This window comes from Acanthaster planci, linkage group LG12 (genome assembly GCF_054643075.1).
Source record: "Acanthaster planci isolate LZ-2023a linkage group LG12, COTS_SCS, whole genome shotgun sequence".
NCBI classification, from domain to species: domain Eukaryota; kingdom Metazoa; phylum Echinodermata; class Asteroidea; order Valvatida; family Acanthasteridae; genus Acanthaster; species Acanthaster planci.
Window position 1 is genome coordinate 6928561 of NC_141788.1, and position 17010 is coordinate 6945570.

At 43.0% G+C, this 17010-nt stretch overlaps 1 protein-coding gene across 2 annotated transcripts in view; it reads right to left on the reverse strand.

Moving 5' to 3' along the window:
* Window positions 1-16819, reverse strand: part of LOC110977764 (phosphoinositide 3-kinase regulatory subunit 4-like) — a 19747-nt gene extending 2928 nt beyond the window's left edge. For both annotated transcript variants that reach the window (XR_015427323.1, XM_022232187.2), the window contains exons 1-29: window positions 16718-16819; window positions 15061-15224; window positions 14420-14555; window positions 13366-13515; window positions 13132-13233; window positions 12728-12915; window positions 12309-12435; window positions 11952-12124; window positions 11417-11549; window positions 10877-10972; window positions 10266-10360; window positions 9390-9429; window positions 9030-9197; window positions 8658-8732; window positions 8174-8293; window positions 7822-7923; window positions 7314-7448; window positions 6032-6169; window positions 5642-5821; window positions 5188-5288; window positions 4503-4707; window positions 3758-4043; window positions 3034-3223; window positions 2499-2714; window positions 2118-2215; window positions 1599-1703; window positions 1367-1492; window positions 1010-1167; window positions 122-300 (exon numbers count right to left, since the gene is read on the reverse strand). Coding sequence is in view for 1 of the 2 variants with exons in the window: in XM_022232187.2 (XP_022087879.2) it covers window positions 122-300; window positions 1010-1167; window positions 1367-1492; window positions 1599-1703; window positions 2118-2215; window positions 2499-2714; window positions 3034-3223; window positions 3758-4043; window positions 4503-4707; window positions 5188-5288; window positions 5642-5821; window positions 6032-6169; window positions 7314-7448; window positions 7822-7923; window positions 8174-8293; window positions 8658-8732; window positions 9030-9197; window positions 9390-9429; window positions 10266-10360; window positions 10877-10972; window positions 11417-11549; window positions 11952-12124; window positions 12309-12435; window positions 12728-12915; window positions 13132-13233; window positions 13366-13515; window positions 14420-14555; window positions 15061-15197 (3959 nt within the window). In the remaining variant the exon portion in view is untranslated. The remainder of the gene's footprint in view (window positions 1-121; window positions 301-1009; window positions 1168-1366; window positions 1493-1598; window positions 1704-2117; window positions 2216-2498; window positions 2715-3033; window positions 3224-3757; window positions 4044-4502; window positions 4708-5187; window positions 5289-5641; window positions 5822-6031; window positions 6170-7313; window positions 7449-7821; window positions 7924-8173; window positions 8294-8657; window positions 8733-9029; window positions 9198-9389; window positions 9430-10265; window positions 10361-10876; window positions 10973-11416; window positions 11550-11951; window positions 12125-12308; window positions 12436-12727; window positions 12916-13131; window positions 13234-13365; window positions 13516-14419; window positions 14556-15060; window positions 15225-16717) is intronic.
* Window positions 16820-17010: the final 191 nt, after the last annotated feature.

The following is a 17010-nucleotide window of genomic DNA, read 5'->3' on the forward strand; positions in this document are numbered from 1 at the left end:
TGCAACAAAAGTCAAACGTTCTATCAAACAACACAAACTGAGGGGAAAATTTACTCAACCCAAAACTTCTAAACCACAATCGCACTTTTGGAAAATTCTACTTAAAGTTGGAGCTTCTTACTTGTAAGTGACAGCGGGTTGAGTGGTTGGATCGTTGACAGAACCCGCCACAATGCAGGAGTTCTCGGGATTGGTCAGACTCCAATAACGCAATCGCTGGTCCGATCCAGCTGTTAGGAAGCTAGGTGAATGCTCATTAGACGGGATGCAATACAAGCCATGGACAGCGTGGTTGGAAGTCTAGACGGAGGAGGAAAGTGAGGGAACTGATTACTCAACAAAGAACACAATGATATCAAAATAAGCCAAGCTGCAACTTGGCAAAGCTGCAAGGGTTGCGCATTCTCGCATGTCTGTCTTTAATACCCACCCACGTCCCTGAGGAATGACCAGCAGAAGTTAGAAGCAGTCAGGCGATTGCCTGTTGCCATGTTCCCTGTATGACACATAGGCAGGTACTAAGGATATCAGCAGAAATGTAGCTGGTCCAATAGTGTCATTGGGCTGAAATTTCCGAGGGAGCAATCGCGTGCACACATTTTTTCCTTGGGGCACTGAAAGTAAATGAACTGTGGCTCGAACACAAGTTGTGCACATTTTAAAATTTCAAAGAGGGTATCAAGAGGGTATACGTGTGCCCCCTCTCTCTCTGCAGTTACACAACTTCACATTGATGTCCTCGTTCCTGTTACGGGGAGGGGGTAACCAGAGCCTTTTTCCAAATCAGAGCAACATCTCTGAGTTGGCTTCATCTGTTCGGCAAGAAGTTGGCATGTTTATTTTTGTGCGATTTTTACTCTCAAATCTGGACTACTTACAAGACAGCTGGTGCTTCTGTAGCAGAAATGGAACTGCAGTAAGCTAAAGGGAATAACCCTGAAACTCAAGCCGAAAAAGAGACAAAGCCGTGATTCAGAGAGCCCTTTGATACACTCTGATCTAGCGCTACCTGTGTCTGGGAGAGAGGCGGTGAGGGGCTGGCCCACAGGGTGAACTGTCTGGCCCCGGTCTCCATGTCCCACATGGACACTTCATTGTTGCCTTGTACAGCTGAGATAATCCAGGAAGGGTTACTGGGATGCAGACTGATCCGTCGCACATGAGAAGCTGCAAAGCAGATTTTAGTCACATGAGTCGTTTTTATCTCCTGGAATAATTCCATAATGGAATGTTCTTTGAAATAATCTGGATAATCTGGACACAGCCAGAAGGGCACTTCCACTTCACTGGTCACCCAGCTCTTAGCATCTGTTTGTGTGTGGGAATCAATGCACGCATACCAGGGAAGAGGAACAAAATTCCCTACCTGTGGGATGGTGCAAGGTGGTAATGGGTAGCTGGAAGCGTAGGTCCCAGCAGGTGTGTGCGCCATTGCTGGTACCCACCGCCATCCAACACTGATTGGGGTCTACAGCAAACGAGGTGATCAACCCTTCAAGCAAGCAAAGGAAAAGCAAAAAAATAATCAACATCTCCATGTTCAACTCTACATGTAGTTTAAGACCAACTGGAGTTTTTCCTGGTTTTAATTTGCTCACCGTGTTTTAATTGGTTGCGTAACCTCCAGGCAACACCTGGTGCCCTCAGATCCCAACCTACTAAGTAGCCTTGGACTGTGGCATATGCAACCACCGACTGAGATCCTGCAAAATAAATGAAAGAACTGAGCTATTCAAATATGTTATCAATAATTTGACTGATCAGCTGAAATCAATAATGGTTGGTCACATGACAGTCACATGGTGGTCTCATGAGAGTGAAATGATGACCAATGCTACCATGTTTGTTAAATAAGCATACAATGACTACGTCAGTCTATTCTATTGTCTCATGTAAGATGGATTGGAAGTTGTAAGAAACGAGGAGATAGACAGATTCTTGCTGTATCTATGCAACAGATTTGCCAGAGAACTTGGGCTGATTTCACAAAACACTACTTTACAAAAGTTGAGAAGTCAGCTGAAATCAGCCAAAACTAGTCAATATCAATATTTGCACAAACATTACATTTTGGCGGGTTAATATTGTCCTCCTGATGAGCAAGTCTTGACACCAACCTGTATCAAAGTGAGTGACGTCGACAGCAAATCCTTCCTCGTGGATGTCAAGGTTGGTTTTGTGTAGGAGGCTGAACCGTGGGGCGCCAGCCTCAATCCTGAACAAATCAACATGTGACGTTAGTTGAGACACTGAAGTCGTGTGAGATCTTACAAGTTGGAACAGTCATTTGAAACAGTGAAAATTAACAAGGAGATCAGTTAATTTCCCTCCTAGGATACCTTCAATCAAATCCGTCACAACACAAGAAGGCTCGTATCAGTTCTTATTATGAATGAAATGAAGCATCATAACAATCAAAATTGAAAAATATAATCTTTATCCAGAGTAAAGTTCTCTTTTCCTGCCTCCAGGATTTAGTCACAGATCGACTCATGCACCTGTTGACGTGTATGGAGCCATCGTCTGACGCCGAGGCGATGCTGTGCGAGGACTGGCAGAAGGTCAGAGCCTTGATGCGGCCTGGCTGACGATTGTAGGTTTGGCGGGAGCGATTGGTGTTGCTTTTGCCAAGCAGTCTGGACGTGTCCCAGACTTTGACTGTGCCATCACTGGAGCAGGTGGCAAAGAACATGTGGTCATGACTTAACTGGATCCTGGAGAAAGATCAGAGAGACAAATGCCTTGAGATCAGAACATCAAATTGAACAACAAATTGGACCTGTGAATGGGCTTGTGACCGGTCTTGCGACTGATCTTATGTCTGGTCTTGTGACAGGTCTAATGACTTGTCTTGTGACTAGTCTTGTGTCTTGTTTTGTGACAGGTCTTGGATGGTGATGTTGATTAATGGACTCCACTAAATGTAATTGAATATGCCACTTAAAAATATATTTAACCAAAGATAAATCCTGAGTTTTGCTTCCTAAAAACCAATGAGGCTAATGAATGAAATGACAAATTTTCTAAACACACCTGTTGACGGCTGCTTTGTGTTCATGTAAGTGCGCCACCAAGAGGCCCTTAGGTTTCCATGTTGATGGTGGAATCTTGGTCTCGATGGCTGCTTCTTCGATTAGCGTCTTCCGGGTCACGTCGGCTGCGTACTGCTCTCGCTTCTGGGCAACTAGACGACTGAGGTCCAACTTGCATGTCGCAACCAGAGCTAAACCAAACAGAAAAAGCGCTTGTAAGAAAGACTAGCAGTAACAAATTGAACAGATTAGTTCTTATTTTCATTTTAAGGAATTTCAATTTCATAGGTAGGCCTTCATGAAAATGCTGCTATGGCACTATCAAAGACATGAACAAATATACATGTACGTGAAAAAAAAAACAATTTTAATGCTGCCAGAGAAAAGCATAAGACTAAACAGTAACTTAGAATACTAACACTGCCCATGAGAAAAATTTCTCTTGCTTATGGAGAGCTCTTTCAGGAAATTAGAAAGCCCATATCAACAACAAACAGGCAGAAATCCCAGTTGGTATGAATGCTCCAACTAAGAATGATGTATTCAGGCAAGTCATACCCAGATGATAACAACTGCTTTTCCCTGGTTGTCCAAGTGGGAATGGCATGCCTTCCCAGTTAAAACTGCCAGTGTTTCTAGTGGAACTTTCCGAGTGATCTTCGAATTAACGACCTTCCTTCAGTCCACTCCCAACTGAGAATCTTGGATGAAATCAACACCCTTACTCTGAATGGGTGGCAGCCGGTTCTCTTGCACGGGAGCCAGTGGCTTCTTCTCCGGTATGCCGTCAGCGGCAGCCTGCAGCTGGGACATGGAGATGGGCCCCAGGGTGGAGAGTCCCGTGGGTTGGGGCTTACCCCCACCCTGGCCCGGCTGGTGGGTGTTCTTGGTGCCTGGGTTGAGGGTAGCCATGGCATCTTGGGCTGGGTGGACTGGACTGGACGATTGCTGGGAAGGTTTCACACTCCTGGCTGGCTCACTGGTCCCAAACATGCTCTTCCATTCCTCATTCTGAAAGAAAGAAAAAAGACACTCATGTTTCTTTTCACTCTTTCTGCCCTCTCTCTATAGTAAGCAATTCCCTCAAATTTATAAAAATCCAACAGCAAGCTTTGTAGGATTTTGCAAGATGGAGGAAGGTAGGAACCTATCTATTGTTAATTTACAAGCAAAAGAGGGGATTTCAAGACTTAGGCCATGTCCAAAACAGGTTTCAAGAGCTACGGCTAGGTCTATTGTCTGCGCATCTCCACGTATTTCCAATGGAATGAAGACCTAGCCCTAGCTCTAGACAACAGATTCCGATGCAGCCTTTGCAGACAAGTTTTAAAGGAAAGGAGGGATTTATAATGAAAAGAATCAAACTCAGAACTAACTGAATAATGGAACAGACTTGTGAACTTGTGAAGAACCTCTAGGAGATTAAAAATTTTTAATAAGTTCATAAATTCTTGGCATGTTTCAACTGACCATCATGGGAGGTTCCAGCGTGCTGGATCTCTTTTTAACTTTCCTTGGTGCTTTTTCCGAGGTGTCCGATCGCAGCTCGGCCGGTTTGATCAGATCGGCGTGGTATTTCAGAATGGGTGCTTCCTTCTCCAAGGCCAAGATGTTGATGATCCCTGGAGAGTTGGGATTATCCAAGCCTGGGGACAGTGGAGGCTGATCGTTGGGACTTACAAAAAAAAGAGAAAAAAACCTACATGAAGCATGGAATAAACTCAATTTTGATAAGATGGCCAGGACTTACTGCCCAAAAGGAAACAACAACTGCATTCTTCTATCAAGTTCGTGGAATTGGGAGGTGCAATTTGAATCCATCAGGGTACATGTTACTGATCTGGTAGAGAGTGTACAGGGTATAGAACATTTTCCATTTATGACGTCTTTGCCCGTCTGAACAATCTGAATAATTCTGTAAACCACAACCATAATCTCAGGAGGGGGGGGGGCAGCGATATTTTGTTGCTTTCTGCAGAGGAAGAAAAAAAGTGTCCTCAGAGAAATAATGGGATCACTAGATTTTGTCCCTGTGATCATTTTCACACATTTATTTCTTTCCCTGTCCTCCATATAAACAGACTAAAGTAACATGTAAAAAGGGCAAATATTGCTAAATTAAAACGTGATTACCCTGAAAGTTTCTTAAGCTTACTTTGACTTTGCTCGTTGTTGTTTCATCATGATATCCTTCAGCAACAACAACTTATCCTCATCCGCCTCCGTCATTCCCTGCGACTGAAGTTTCCTTAGAAGCTGAGAAAAGATAAAATGAACTACTGACTCATACAACCGAGAGATATTATCCCTAAATGCCCCACGTCCTATTCCTATCAATTCAATTAGGAATTGGATATCACTGCATTTCATGAAAATCACAATGAAGTTGAAAAATAATTTGCCAACCAAAGATTTTGGAATTGTGTCTTTGCCATTTAGGGGAGGGGGCTATTGAAGTCTTCTGTTATTCTGATATGAACTTGATTTTCAGAATTGATACATAGGACTTGGACTCCACAGGGAGAATTGGAGACAAACTGGCTTCTGATGTTTGTGGACTCAGATACAAGTTTGTATGTGATGACCTCATCTTAGTCATTTGAGCAGACCTGTGCGAGGCCAGCATTGTCTGACTGGCTGTAGCTGGGTTTGTGGCCGGGCCGACAAAGATTCCTCAGCAGCTGACGGTCCTGGAGGTTGTCAAACAAGCTCTCGATCAGCGGAGATCTCAAGACGTAGTCAAAGACGGGCCGCGGCACTGGAGGCTTCAAAACATTGAGCAGGATTGGCTGAATGTGAAAAAAAATGAAAGTTGGGTGAAGAACACTGGATTTTTTGTGTTGTTAATTCATCTTGCGTAAAGGGAGGGTGGGGTTTACAGTAAAAATATACAAACAAATAAATATGGGGACAATCTTTCAGTTAACTCCAAAACATTCCATGGCCTTTAAGGAGGGATCTACCTTCAGACTATGAGAGGGTAATGTGATTGGCTGTACCTCTTTATCCACTTGTATGATTGGCTGCTTGATAAATGGTTGCAGAAGTGGGATAAGGTTGCAGTGTACATCGGCTATGTTGAAGTTGTGGGCGATGATGGCTAATACACCCACTGTGCCTTGTCTGATCCACAGATTCTGGAAAGAAAAAAAATCTGGAGAAGGTCACCAACTCGGAGTCAGATCTCATCTATGACTTACTAGGTGACAGAGGTTAGGTGTTGTCTCAGATAACAATATAGCCAAATCTATCAGACTAACAACCTGTGCTCATTTATGTGGTCAAGTCTCTATTTTAGGACTTACACAGGTTGCCAAAGGTATTACATTGAAGGCCAAGTCCAAGATGATCAAGTTTTATAGAACTATCACTGTCAGACTAGCAACCACTACTTATTCACAAATTTTGGTCTCCTGACTAGGATCTACTGAGTAATAGAGGTCAGGTACTATCTAACAAGCCATGTCCAAGATGATCAAGTTCAGGAGAACTATCACTGTTGGACTAGCAACCACTACTTATTTCCACTGAGTAATAGAGGTCAAGTACTATCTCACAGGCCATGTCCAAGGTGGTCAAGTTCAGTAGAACTATCACCGTTGGACTAGCAACCACTACTTATTTCCACTGAGTAATAGAGGTCAGGTACTATCTCACAGGCCATGTCCAAGTTGATCAAGTTCAGTAGAACTATCACTGTTGGACTAGCAACCACTACTTATTTCCACTGAGTAATAGAGGTCAGGTACTATCTCACAGGCCATGTCCAAGTTGATCAAGTTCAGTAGAACTATCACTGTTGGACTAGCAACCACTACTTATTTCCACTGAGTAATAGAGGTCAGGTACTATCTCACAGGCCATGTCCAAGTTGATCAAGTTCAGTAGAACTATCACTGTTGGACTAGCAACCTCTATTTATTCATACGTTTTGGTCTCCTGACTAGGATCTACTGTGTGATAGAGGTCAGGTACTATCTCAGAGACCAGGTCTAGGATTATTGGTTTCTGTGGCAGACTTAGCTCTTTCAGACCGGCAACCTGTTTGGTCTCCAGGAATTACCGGATGGCAGAGGTTGGGTACTATCTCAGAGGCCAGGTCTAGGATTATCGGTTTCTGTGGCAGACTTAGCTCTTTCAGACCGGCAACCTGTTTGGTCTCCAGGACTTACCGGATGGCAGAGGTTGGGTACTATCTCAGAGGCCAGGTCTAGGATTATTGGTTTCTGTGGCAGACTTACCTCTTTCAGCCCGGCAACATGTTTGGTCTCTAGGACTTACCGGATGGCAGAGGTTAGGTACTATCTCAGAGGCCAGGTCTAGGATTATCGGCTTCTGTAGTAGACCAAGCTCTATCAGACTGGTCAAGGCAGTGAGTGCCTTACAGATGACAAACTCTTCGGAGTCACATAGGCCCTGGACAATCAACAAATGGAAAACGGTACATATGCCGACTGCTGGCTGACTGACTATTCTTCGTACGAGAAGCTAGACTCAACCTGCCTAGGCAATTGTAATGACCACATGCGCGAACAGACAACATATTTTAACAGAGTAACAACATTTTTTGTAGTAACACATGGCATGCATATTCAATGTCTGTAGCATCACATGCATCTATATGCAAGGAATATGAAATTTAATAACAATGTTCAACCGCACTTCATTCGCAACCTCACTCATATTTTCACAGACACAAGTCCTGTACTAGAGAACGGCAAGCCAATATTCAAGAAAAATTACTCTACAGTTTCTAGACAGTTCCACAGGGTAGGTGAAGGACCAATACCTGCTGGATGAGGGGTTTGAGAATGAATGAACTCTGCCAACCGACGTAAGCGGCGACACCAACGATACTGTCAAAGAAGGAGCCACGAAGATGCCAATCATTCTGGAAATACAAAAAAAAGACAATTTTCAGTCTTCAAGCAGTGTCTTATCCCTTAAACAATTTGATGCAAGAGAGATGCCAGGAAAAGGACATTCTCAGAAGCTGAGCAGAATCTCTGAGGTGGGAAGTGAAGAGCAAGAAAATCTACAAATTTAAGGAAAAGTGCTTGAAATTCTCAGTTCGGACACATTTAGGGACAGGCCGTGCATTATTAAGCCACTTTTTGTATGAGACTGGTTTAAACTGATACCTTGTCGTTGAGGAATGTAATCATATGGGACAGCAGGACATCATTCGCCTTCTGTCGGCCGAAGAATACGCAAAGCCTGGTGATACCATTCTCCAACAGAGTCTGCTTTACGATGTTCTCCTGACGGAAACAATTTCCAAAATAATCTCAATGGAAAAAACTTACAAAATTTAAAGGCCAAATGACGAAGTCAAATGGCAAATTTCTGAGCATGTGACATGAATCTGCAACATCTGATTGGAAATGCTGCTTAACAAAACAATTTAAGTGCTAAACAAGTAATAAGACAGATACCAGTCAAAAGTGAATTTTGCTGCAAGACTTATTGCATCCACTTTGGCTAAGCAATAATTTTGCCGCTTAGCTAATTCGTCAGCTTGGGCATCACTGACCCCTGAACTGTCTGTCTGGACTGTTTTGAGGAGTGGACAATAGGTTTAAGAAGGAAGTACAACTTTATCTCCCCTGGACCTAGGACACTCACCGTGTCGCTAAGCAAGGTAACAACTTTCTGTTGAATCATGCCATGAAGATTCTGTAGTTCATCATCATAACTGGCCTGGAATCAAGATAAAAAAAGAAGTAACACAGGATTCAATGTTCTATGCTTCACAAAACACAGGACTTTCAAAGAGATGGTGCACGTCAAGGGTTCAGGACCCAATTTTGAAATTACCGTAAGAATAACGAGCCATGTCTAAATCCAGTGTGTTCCTTTGGCTGAGGCTCAGCAGTGAAGAGATGTAGACAAGAAAGCCAAATTTAGGTTCGGCCGGGGGCATGGAAGTTGCAAAGAAGTTTATTTTCTCCAAAGCAGACTTAAAGCAATTTTCCGACTGATGTCTGGTCAGGTTACCTGGTACTGGACATTAGGGTCCTGGACAGAGTCTGCCTGTGCATCCTGGTTCGTCGTGTGATCCAGCTGGACCATTTCCAGAAATCGAAGGGCTGTCTCTGCCAAGACGGCAATGTTCTCAGCGTAGGCCACGCGGACTAACACAACTTCATCCTGCGGCAGGTTAGACTGAACCACAGAAGAGAAGAACATAATCTGAAGTCAGGGCTACAAACTCAAAACGCGGTGAAGAGGCAATCAACGAGAAGCTGCAAAGCCAGAATTTCACTCGGTGTCGGGTTCACATCCAACCACTGCCACAATCGTGAATGCAATAAAACTACTCCAAGCAACTGTTAATTTAGGGGTTCAATCACTTACCAGGTTTGGAAGAATGTACTCTGGGAAAATATTCGCATCACTGCAATGCAAGAACAAAAAACCCACCTCATTGGACTGATTTGAATTACAGGTTTTGCCCTTCCAGACGTGAACACGGTATTCTCGGTGCTTGTCACCTTGCTCGGGTGGGACTCGAACCCACAACCTCCTGCTTACTAGTACAGATGTCTTAACCACTCATTGAGCTGTGAAACAAGTCCTGGAAAGACTCTATTATAAATTGCTTCAAGTTATCTGATTTGTACTTGTGTGAGAGTGCATTGCACTGCTCGTAGCGGAAGATTGTCTCATTTTGTCAGCTATGCTCTTTTTTATTCATCCTTGAAAAAAAGTATGCAAGCTGGATACTTTCGACTCTGTTTCGGCTTTAATAAACACAGACTAGTTCACTATTACCCACAATTCAACCTCTTTCCTGTTTAGTGATTGCTGCTCCCACCAACTGTGGATATATATCAATAAGCCTGTTGTGAGTTGAATTTTAATAAAATCTGGTACACTGAGTTCTTTAAATTCACGAGTACATAACAATTTGAATTCTCCATACTAAAGACACTGTTGCCATACCTCCTGATTCGAGGCAAGCTTTCGCTTAGTTATATAAGAGATACCTTGCCTCAATACACTGTTCTCAATGGATAACAAAGGCACAAAGGAACCAGTCCATTCCAGAGATGGTGGTGGCTGAGCAAAAGCTTGCTCCGAATCATAAGGTACAGCAACAGGGTCTTTAGTCTGGAGAAATCAAATGTTATGTTTATGTGCAGATCAGATAACTCAGTGTACCAGATTGCATTCAATTTTAACTTGTAAAAGGCTTATTAGTTTGAATAGCTAGTTTGGAATCCTGCTGACCTTCTGGGTACTGAGTTGACCAGGGTCAGGGTTTGGCTGAGGGTACGGATAGCCTCAGCTCGTACTCTTGGGAAAGGATCGCTGATGAAATGAAGCTAGGATGAAAAAAAGAAGAAAGTATTAACCAGTCTTTTCACTCATTCTGCTTTGCACTAAAATTCTGAGAAAAACAGGTCCGAGTAATATCATGACAAACACCTCTTCATGTTAAAAGAACAGAAGGTAACGTCGTGTGGACTTTTAAAGACAAGCCAATGGAAAGACATGTCTTAAATTTCTAAATGCGATGTCAAGAGCAAGGAAATCTCCCGATCCGAGGCCAAGTGGCACACCTGACGTGTGGACTGGTTTGAGCTAGAGCACACTGGCTCACATGTGTCAGTCAATGCACTGACTGCGGGTCGATGATCAGTTTTCAGCAGAATGAGCTCGAACATTGAGCTACCTCGGGTCAAAGGATTTATCCCTACAGACAAGGAGTGTATGAATAAAAGTGCCCTTGACAATGGAAAAATTCCCTTCACATCAAGAACAAAACTCCGGGTGCGATCCTTTGGTGCATGACGAAAAAGTTGTATCCGAGCTTCTGTGGAGTAAGACCAACACCTTACCATGTGTGGAATGATGCGATCTAGGACGAGATCATCCGGTATGTGATGAGCGATCATCAAGAGAATCTCCAATCCAGCCAACTTAGAGATGCAAAACTAAAACGCAGGAGAAAGGACATGAAGAGCAAATCAAATCCTGCTGACAATTTTTGTTGCACTTTGTACACATAGTCAAAAGAGCACGTGTAAAAGACATGGTGTAACTTGCTACAGCAGTTTGGAGATTATCAATTGGGCTGACCCAAGACTCTGCAAAATTGCATATTGGGCCAATCTTGGCTATCCACAGATTGGCAATTAGGCCAACTGTGTCAGCTCTGGAACTCTGTAAAGTGACACTTGGGTAGGTTTAATCAGCCCTGGCTCTGCTAAAATTTGCAGTTGGGTTGACCCTGGCTGTCAAGAGTTTGCACATTAAGGCAACCATGGCTTTCTAAAGATTAGCAATTGGGTTGACCCTGGTTGGCTACAAATTGGCAACAAAAACATGAAAGCAATGAGATTAGGCACAGCTGCAAGTTACATGAGTGTGATATTCACCTTGAGAGTTCGCAGGCAGGAGGTGACAAGGGACAAGACAATAACAAGGCCATTGTCACTGTCTTTACAGCCATCTTGTTTCTCATCAGACGGGCACAGTGCCTTGATGATTTTACCCATGTCTCTCTTCAACCTAGAGATGAAGAAAAGGGTACGACATGGCAGTGTTGAATGAAATGGAAATTATAACCAGGCATGTACAATTTCTTTTTAATCACAACAAAAAGGTGGCACTACTGAGCTCAAGTGAGCTGTGAGTCACATTTACACACTCAGCGGGAGTGTCCGGTTAAATGAGGTGTTGAGATGTTAGTGCCGCATCTCTGGTTGGGATCACAGCTATGGTTTTTAACAATCTGCAAATCAACTTGAGTTTATAAAAAACCAGTGAACTGTGCGCCAAGTTTGATTGACGATCATTTACAAACCACTAGTGGATTTTGCCTGGTAACCACAAAATGGAACCTGTGTACTAGGCAAAATCCCCGACTGATCAACCAACAGTTGCTGACTGACCCTACAGTCCGGCTGGTACCTGGCAATTTTCTCATCTGAGGGGAGGATGGGGATACCGGCGAATTCTCCCAAGAAGACCTTGAGGTAGCTGTAGAACACATTGGGAAAGGCTTTGGTCCTCCACTCCTTTAAATACTCCTCTGCTGATAAACGTTTGGATGGATCCTTTTGTAGCATGTGTTCTACCAGGGCCTGAAAGGATTAAAACAACACTCTATCAATGAATACAACTTCCCATTAAAGTCAGATTTTCTCATATATCAAAAAATCACATGCTTTTTAGCACATTTCTTGACAAATTATTTTGGCACCTGCAAACCGAGCAATAATGATTGATTTCACTTTAACACGCTGAGTACATGTACACAATCCTCACCTTGATGCTAGGCTCCTCAATTTTATTCAGCATGTTGTCTGGGCTGTAGGTGCCGCTGCAATAGGCAAGCAGCTGGGAAAGGTCAAAGGGCGCATGGCCTTCTGTGAACAGCTCCGCAATGACACACCTAGGATACATTGTCAAGTTAAACACGGAAAGTGTGGAGAAGTTGGTTGACAAGGTGGCGAATGCACATTCTTAGGTACGGCTCAGAGAAAGGCTCGGTAAGAAATCTTTCAACTCAGGGTGCAGAACTTTGTGTTTTCAAGCAGGACGCTTTATATCAACTGCCTTTCTCCACCTGACTGCACATGGGTAAAATACAATGTAAATCTCTCAGAACAATCACTTGCCAGCAAACAAGAGGTAAAGATAACGATACCTTGGCACAAAAATCCACATTAAAGGGACTTTCTTACCCGGTTGAGAATATGTCCATTTGTGGGGTGAGTTCTCCTTTCTTGACAGCCCCGGCATCTATGATGGATTCCGAACTCTCTATCGTCTCCGACTGTCGCATGCTGGCCTCTATGAAGCGCTCAGGAGCAATGTAGCAGGTGCGACGACGAGAGGTGTCAAAGAAAAACGAAAAGTCTGCCGGATTGTCCTACATGAAACATGTCACATCCCGAAATCCACAAAACCATTAATCACAATGATTAAGTATGGATAACATGATAGCGTAGTAAGAAAAGTCGTTAAAAAATAAACATGTATGCCGGCATTCAGTTTTTCAAAATCAAGATTTGGACCAAGCGTGCCTGTAGGAGAGAGAGGCACTCTCTGGGAAAACTCTGACAGCGACAAACATGATGGAACTCACAGCTGGCAAGAAGGTGGGCTTGAAACTGGCAAAGTCTGTCAATAGCACCCAGTTCCAGCCTGTCACCATGACATTCTCACTCTTAATGTCACCATGACACACCTACGAGAAGAATAACGAGACAGCAAGCCACAATGACCAACGACAATTCAACTAGGACTCAAGTATTATTTTGTCAGTATTTCTTCATTAAAACGTATTGATTTAAAGTACAAGATGGAGGGGTTGACCTACCTTGACACGGTGGGCCTGATTGACAGCACACAGGAGCTGAAACGCTATCCATTTTTTCTCCACGGTGTTGAGGAACGGCCTGGTACTGATTCGATCGTATAAATTGTTACGGATGTATTGCCTGAACAGCAAGGCCGCCTTGTCAGATAACTGAAATTAACAATCAAAATCAATCCATTAACTCTAACAGTCCCAAATCCTCCGTTTTCAATACAATTTTACCTACACCCTTGGGGGTTAGGGTTAATGAACATTATGGCTGATATGCTTCAGTGATGTCACCTGACATGACAGCAACACAATCAATCACTTTCTGCCTTACTCAGACGAAGTGCGACAGATGCATCCCCTTGACGATGTTAAAACCCAGTTACTTGAAGCGTGTACTTTTGTGGCTGGGCTTGTGAGAGACTTACAATTTGACTCCACTGCTGCTGAACACTGACGGTTTCCTTCGCCAAAGTATCCACTTACAGTGATATCCACAAAACTTACTACCTTTATTTTAACAACCCATTTCCTGGGGTGTTCAAAAGTGCTATGTTCCACTAATATGGAAAAATCTTTGGTTGCTGAAGTAAAGCGCTTATCTGGACTAGCACTGCTCCTAGCAGAATGCCCTAAGCAATCCACTGAAACCCTAACCCTCGTTTCCAAAATCCAGCTGGAGCATTAGGAGATCATATCCGCCTGAGCAGAAGCACCCCCTCATGGGCTGACGAGTGCCATATTGGTTGGGAGCGTTCATTTTGTTGGTAGCATGCATTTCCTAGTCATTTGCAAACCAGCGAAGTGCAGTTCTGACCAAAGAAGCCTCCATTGCTAAGAACAGTGCACCCTCTTTTGGTCCAGCTCGAGGCTTACCTGGTAGGATTCAGGCAGGTCAAACCAGTAACTGCTACCTTGGAGCTAAATGCCTATAAAATGTTAATGCAAAGCACAAAGTATTATGCCAAGAATGAGCTACTGGTTTCCCAAACAAGTTCAGTTTGGAAGATTCACTCAGATTGGTAAAAAAACCCATGGGGAGTTTAAGCCAATCCAAAATGCTCACCGTGCTTCTCAGGAACGGCAGACAGTTGGAAGAATGACTGAGTTTGTTCTTAATATCTTCCAGTTTTTCCTTGTAAAACCTCAGCGGTAGTGAAGGATCATGGATGGCAAAGACTTTTACTACAGCCAGACCCTCTCTGCCGAATTACAAAGAGTAACAAACATTGGGCAAAGAAATCAAATTTTGCCAGCGATAGCTATCAGCATATTGGGCAAATTGACTGTTTTTTAACAACGTGAATCTGTCTTGTTTATTTTCAGATCTAATATACCCCATTGCTCTTTTACTAGCCTCAAAATTTGTAAGTCTCACTGTCACTGGAACCAAGTCTATCTTACTAATGTTCCCTCCACATCCATGTCACCACACTATTAAATGATTGATCCTTTTGAAAGGATTCCTGAATGGAGCCGGTCTTACGAGCATCAGTTTCAATTACTTTTGTAAAAGACGTGAAAACCATTCAACATTTGAACTGAGCTCTAAAATTTAGCCAGTAGTCTTGTGAGAACCCTTTTGTTATGTGAAAACTTCCGGGAATTATTTTTAGATTAAGTGAGATTGATTTCACAACATTGTAGGATTTCTTGCAAGTGGGGACATGGGCCGACCTCTGAGCTACAACTATTAGGCAAGCATACTTGTATTTTGCTCGGGCAACTTTGAAGAAGCGTGTGCTCCCAAGACTGGTGTCGAACTCATAGTCAGTAACATCTGTCAGGTAGTGCTCAACAGGAAAGATCTGTGAGGGTGCTATGCCGGTCAGCTGATTTCCCATGATGCATTGCTAGCAGCCCCCGAACACCTATTAACCAATAGGCAAAAAACCAAGAGAAAAATATCACCATGCATGCTGCAGCACAAGATACTTCCCAAGGTTTGTACTTTAAGTTGGAGGCAAAAGTTTTACATCCAGCCCACATGTACTCACCACCAAACATTACCTTTTCCCCCTGACCTTACATTATTATCAACGACAAGTCAACATGGTCAAGGAAAACTGAAATTGTCAGAGGAAAAGTTGGTTTAGGTCAGTTTTAAAACTTAGTGTGTATCATTTTGACACCTGAAAATTGTGGAGGCCAAATACCGAACCCTTTCCTCATTTTAATCTATTCAAAGTTTGCAACGTAACCAACAAAATGTTTATCCTTCTTTTTTAGAAGAGGCTATTTTCCACTGGCCTTGTTCTCCAACCTACAGAATTATTCAATGGCTACAATGGCTCAACTCAACCTCAGTTGCAAGTCAATGCAAACATGACCGGAGAGCCATTACTTGAGAAGCTACATAGCAATGTATCCCAGCCAAAGTAAAAAGCCAATTTCCCGTTCCATCACCATGTTGATTTTAGCGCCCCTGCGCGGGTAACCAAACACAGCTAGAGGGGAACAAATTGTCTACAACAATAACAATTGCAAGCATCCATGGCCAAATGTTACATGTTGTCATAAATTTATTCCCCTCTGAAAAATGTGAAAACGGCCCATAATGACAGCACAGAGGTGTGAGAAGGGTGGCCAGGTTTGTAATCGACTTTGGTTAGGACAAAGGTCAAGGCCAAAGAAGCTAGTAATAAGTGTTCAGCGCAATCTTGACTTTCGTGCAAATTTACCGTACTGCCTCCTGAGTTGATTATCCAATGAATGAATTTCATTCAAAGCAAATCAACTCAGGAGGGAGTAAAATTAATTCGCACAAGATCTATTGCACTGTACCCTGTCACTTTGAATAATTTTTAGGCAATTTTTAGGACTATGAACCTCACAGTTTTGGGCGTAGGCCTACCCCAAAAACTCTGAGGTTCGTAGTCCGCTCGGGAGTTAGCTCGGGGTAGGACTACGAACCTAATGAGTAATAACCGAGCGCGTAATGTTAATTAGGCCCTAGTCCAATAACGTAAAGGAATCATCATCATTCTCGCAGTCGGGATGACATCACTGATTCTTGATTGAGTGGTCAATTTGGTGGCTATTCCATATTTCACACTCGAAACTCAAAGTGGCAAAAATAGTGTTGCGTCTATGGGGAAAATCTGAATTATTGACCAAACTCTTAACCTTTACACCAAAGATGCCTAAATTTTCACGATTTATGTGCTAAGCCTGGACTACCCCTTTGCCCAGGCGTGAGTGCAATAAATGCCTGGAACAATCTCCGACCGCGAAAATGCTTATGTTAAAACACAAATTAAAATATGTGAAAATTGCAACGTAACGTACGTACGAAACATTAGCACAAGAAATTTCTGGGAAAAAATGAAACATTATTTGCATAAAATTGCAACAAATTTGATACCTGCAAGCTCCACGAATTGTCGTCCGGTTTTATACACGATGAAATTATGCACGAAAGCAAGGTGTAGAATTCCCCATGCCTATATCTAGCAAGTTCATCGGAATTATTAACACGGGACCTGCCTACACACGGCAATGAAACTAGCGCCCTCACTTGGTCATCCATGTAAAATCTTGTAGAAAAAAAATCAAGGGGGGGGGTTACAGGTCACGTCGCCAAAAAAACAGCGCTTCGGAATTTATTTTATCAAAAAACGAAAACGTATGGAGCTTTTAACGAGGCATGGGTGAGGA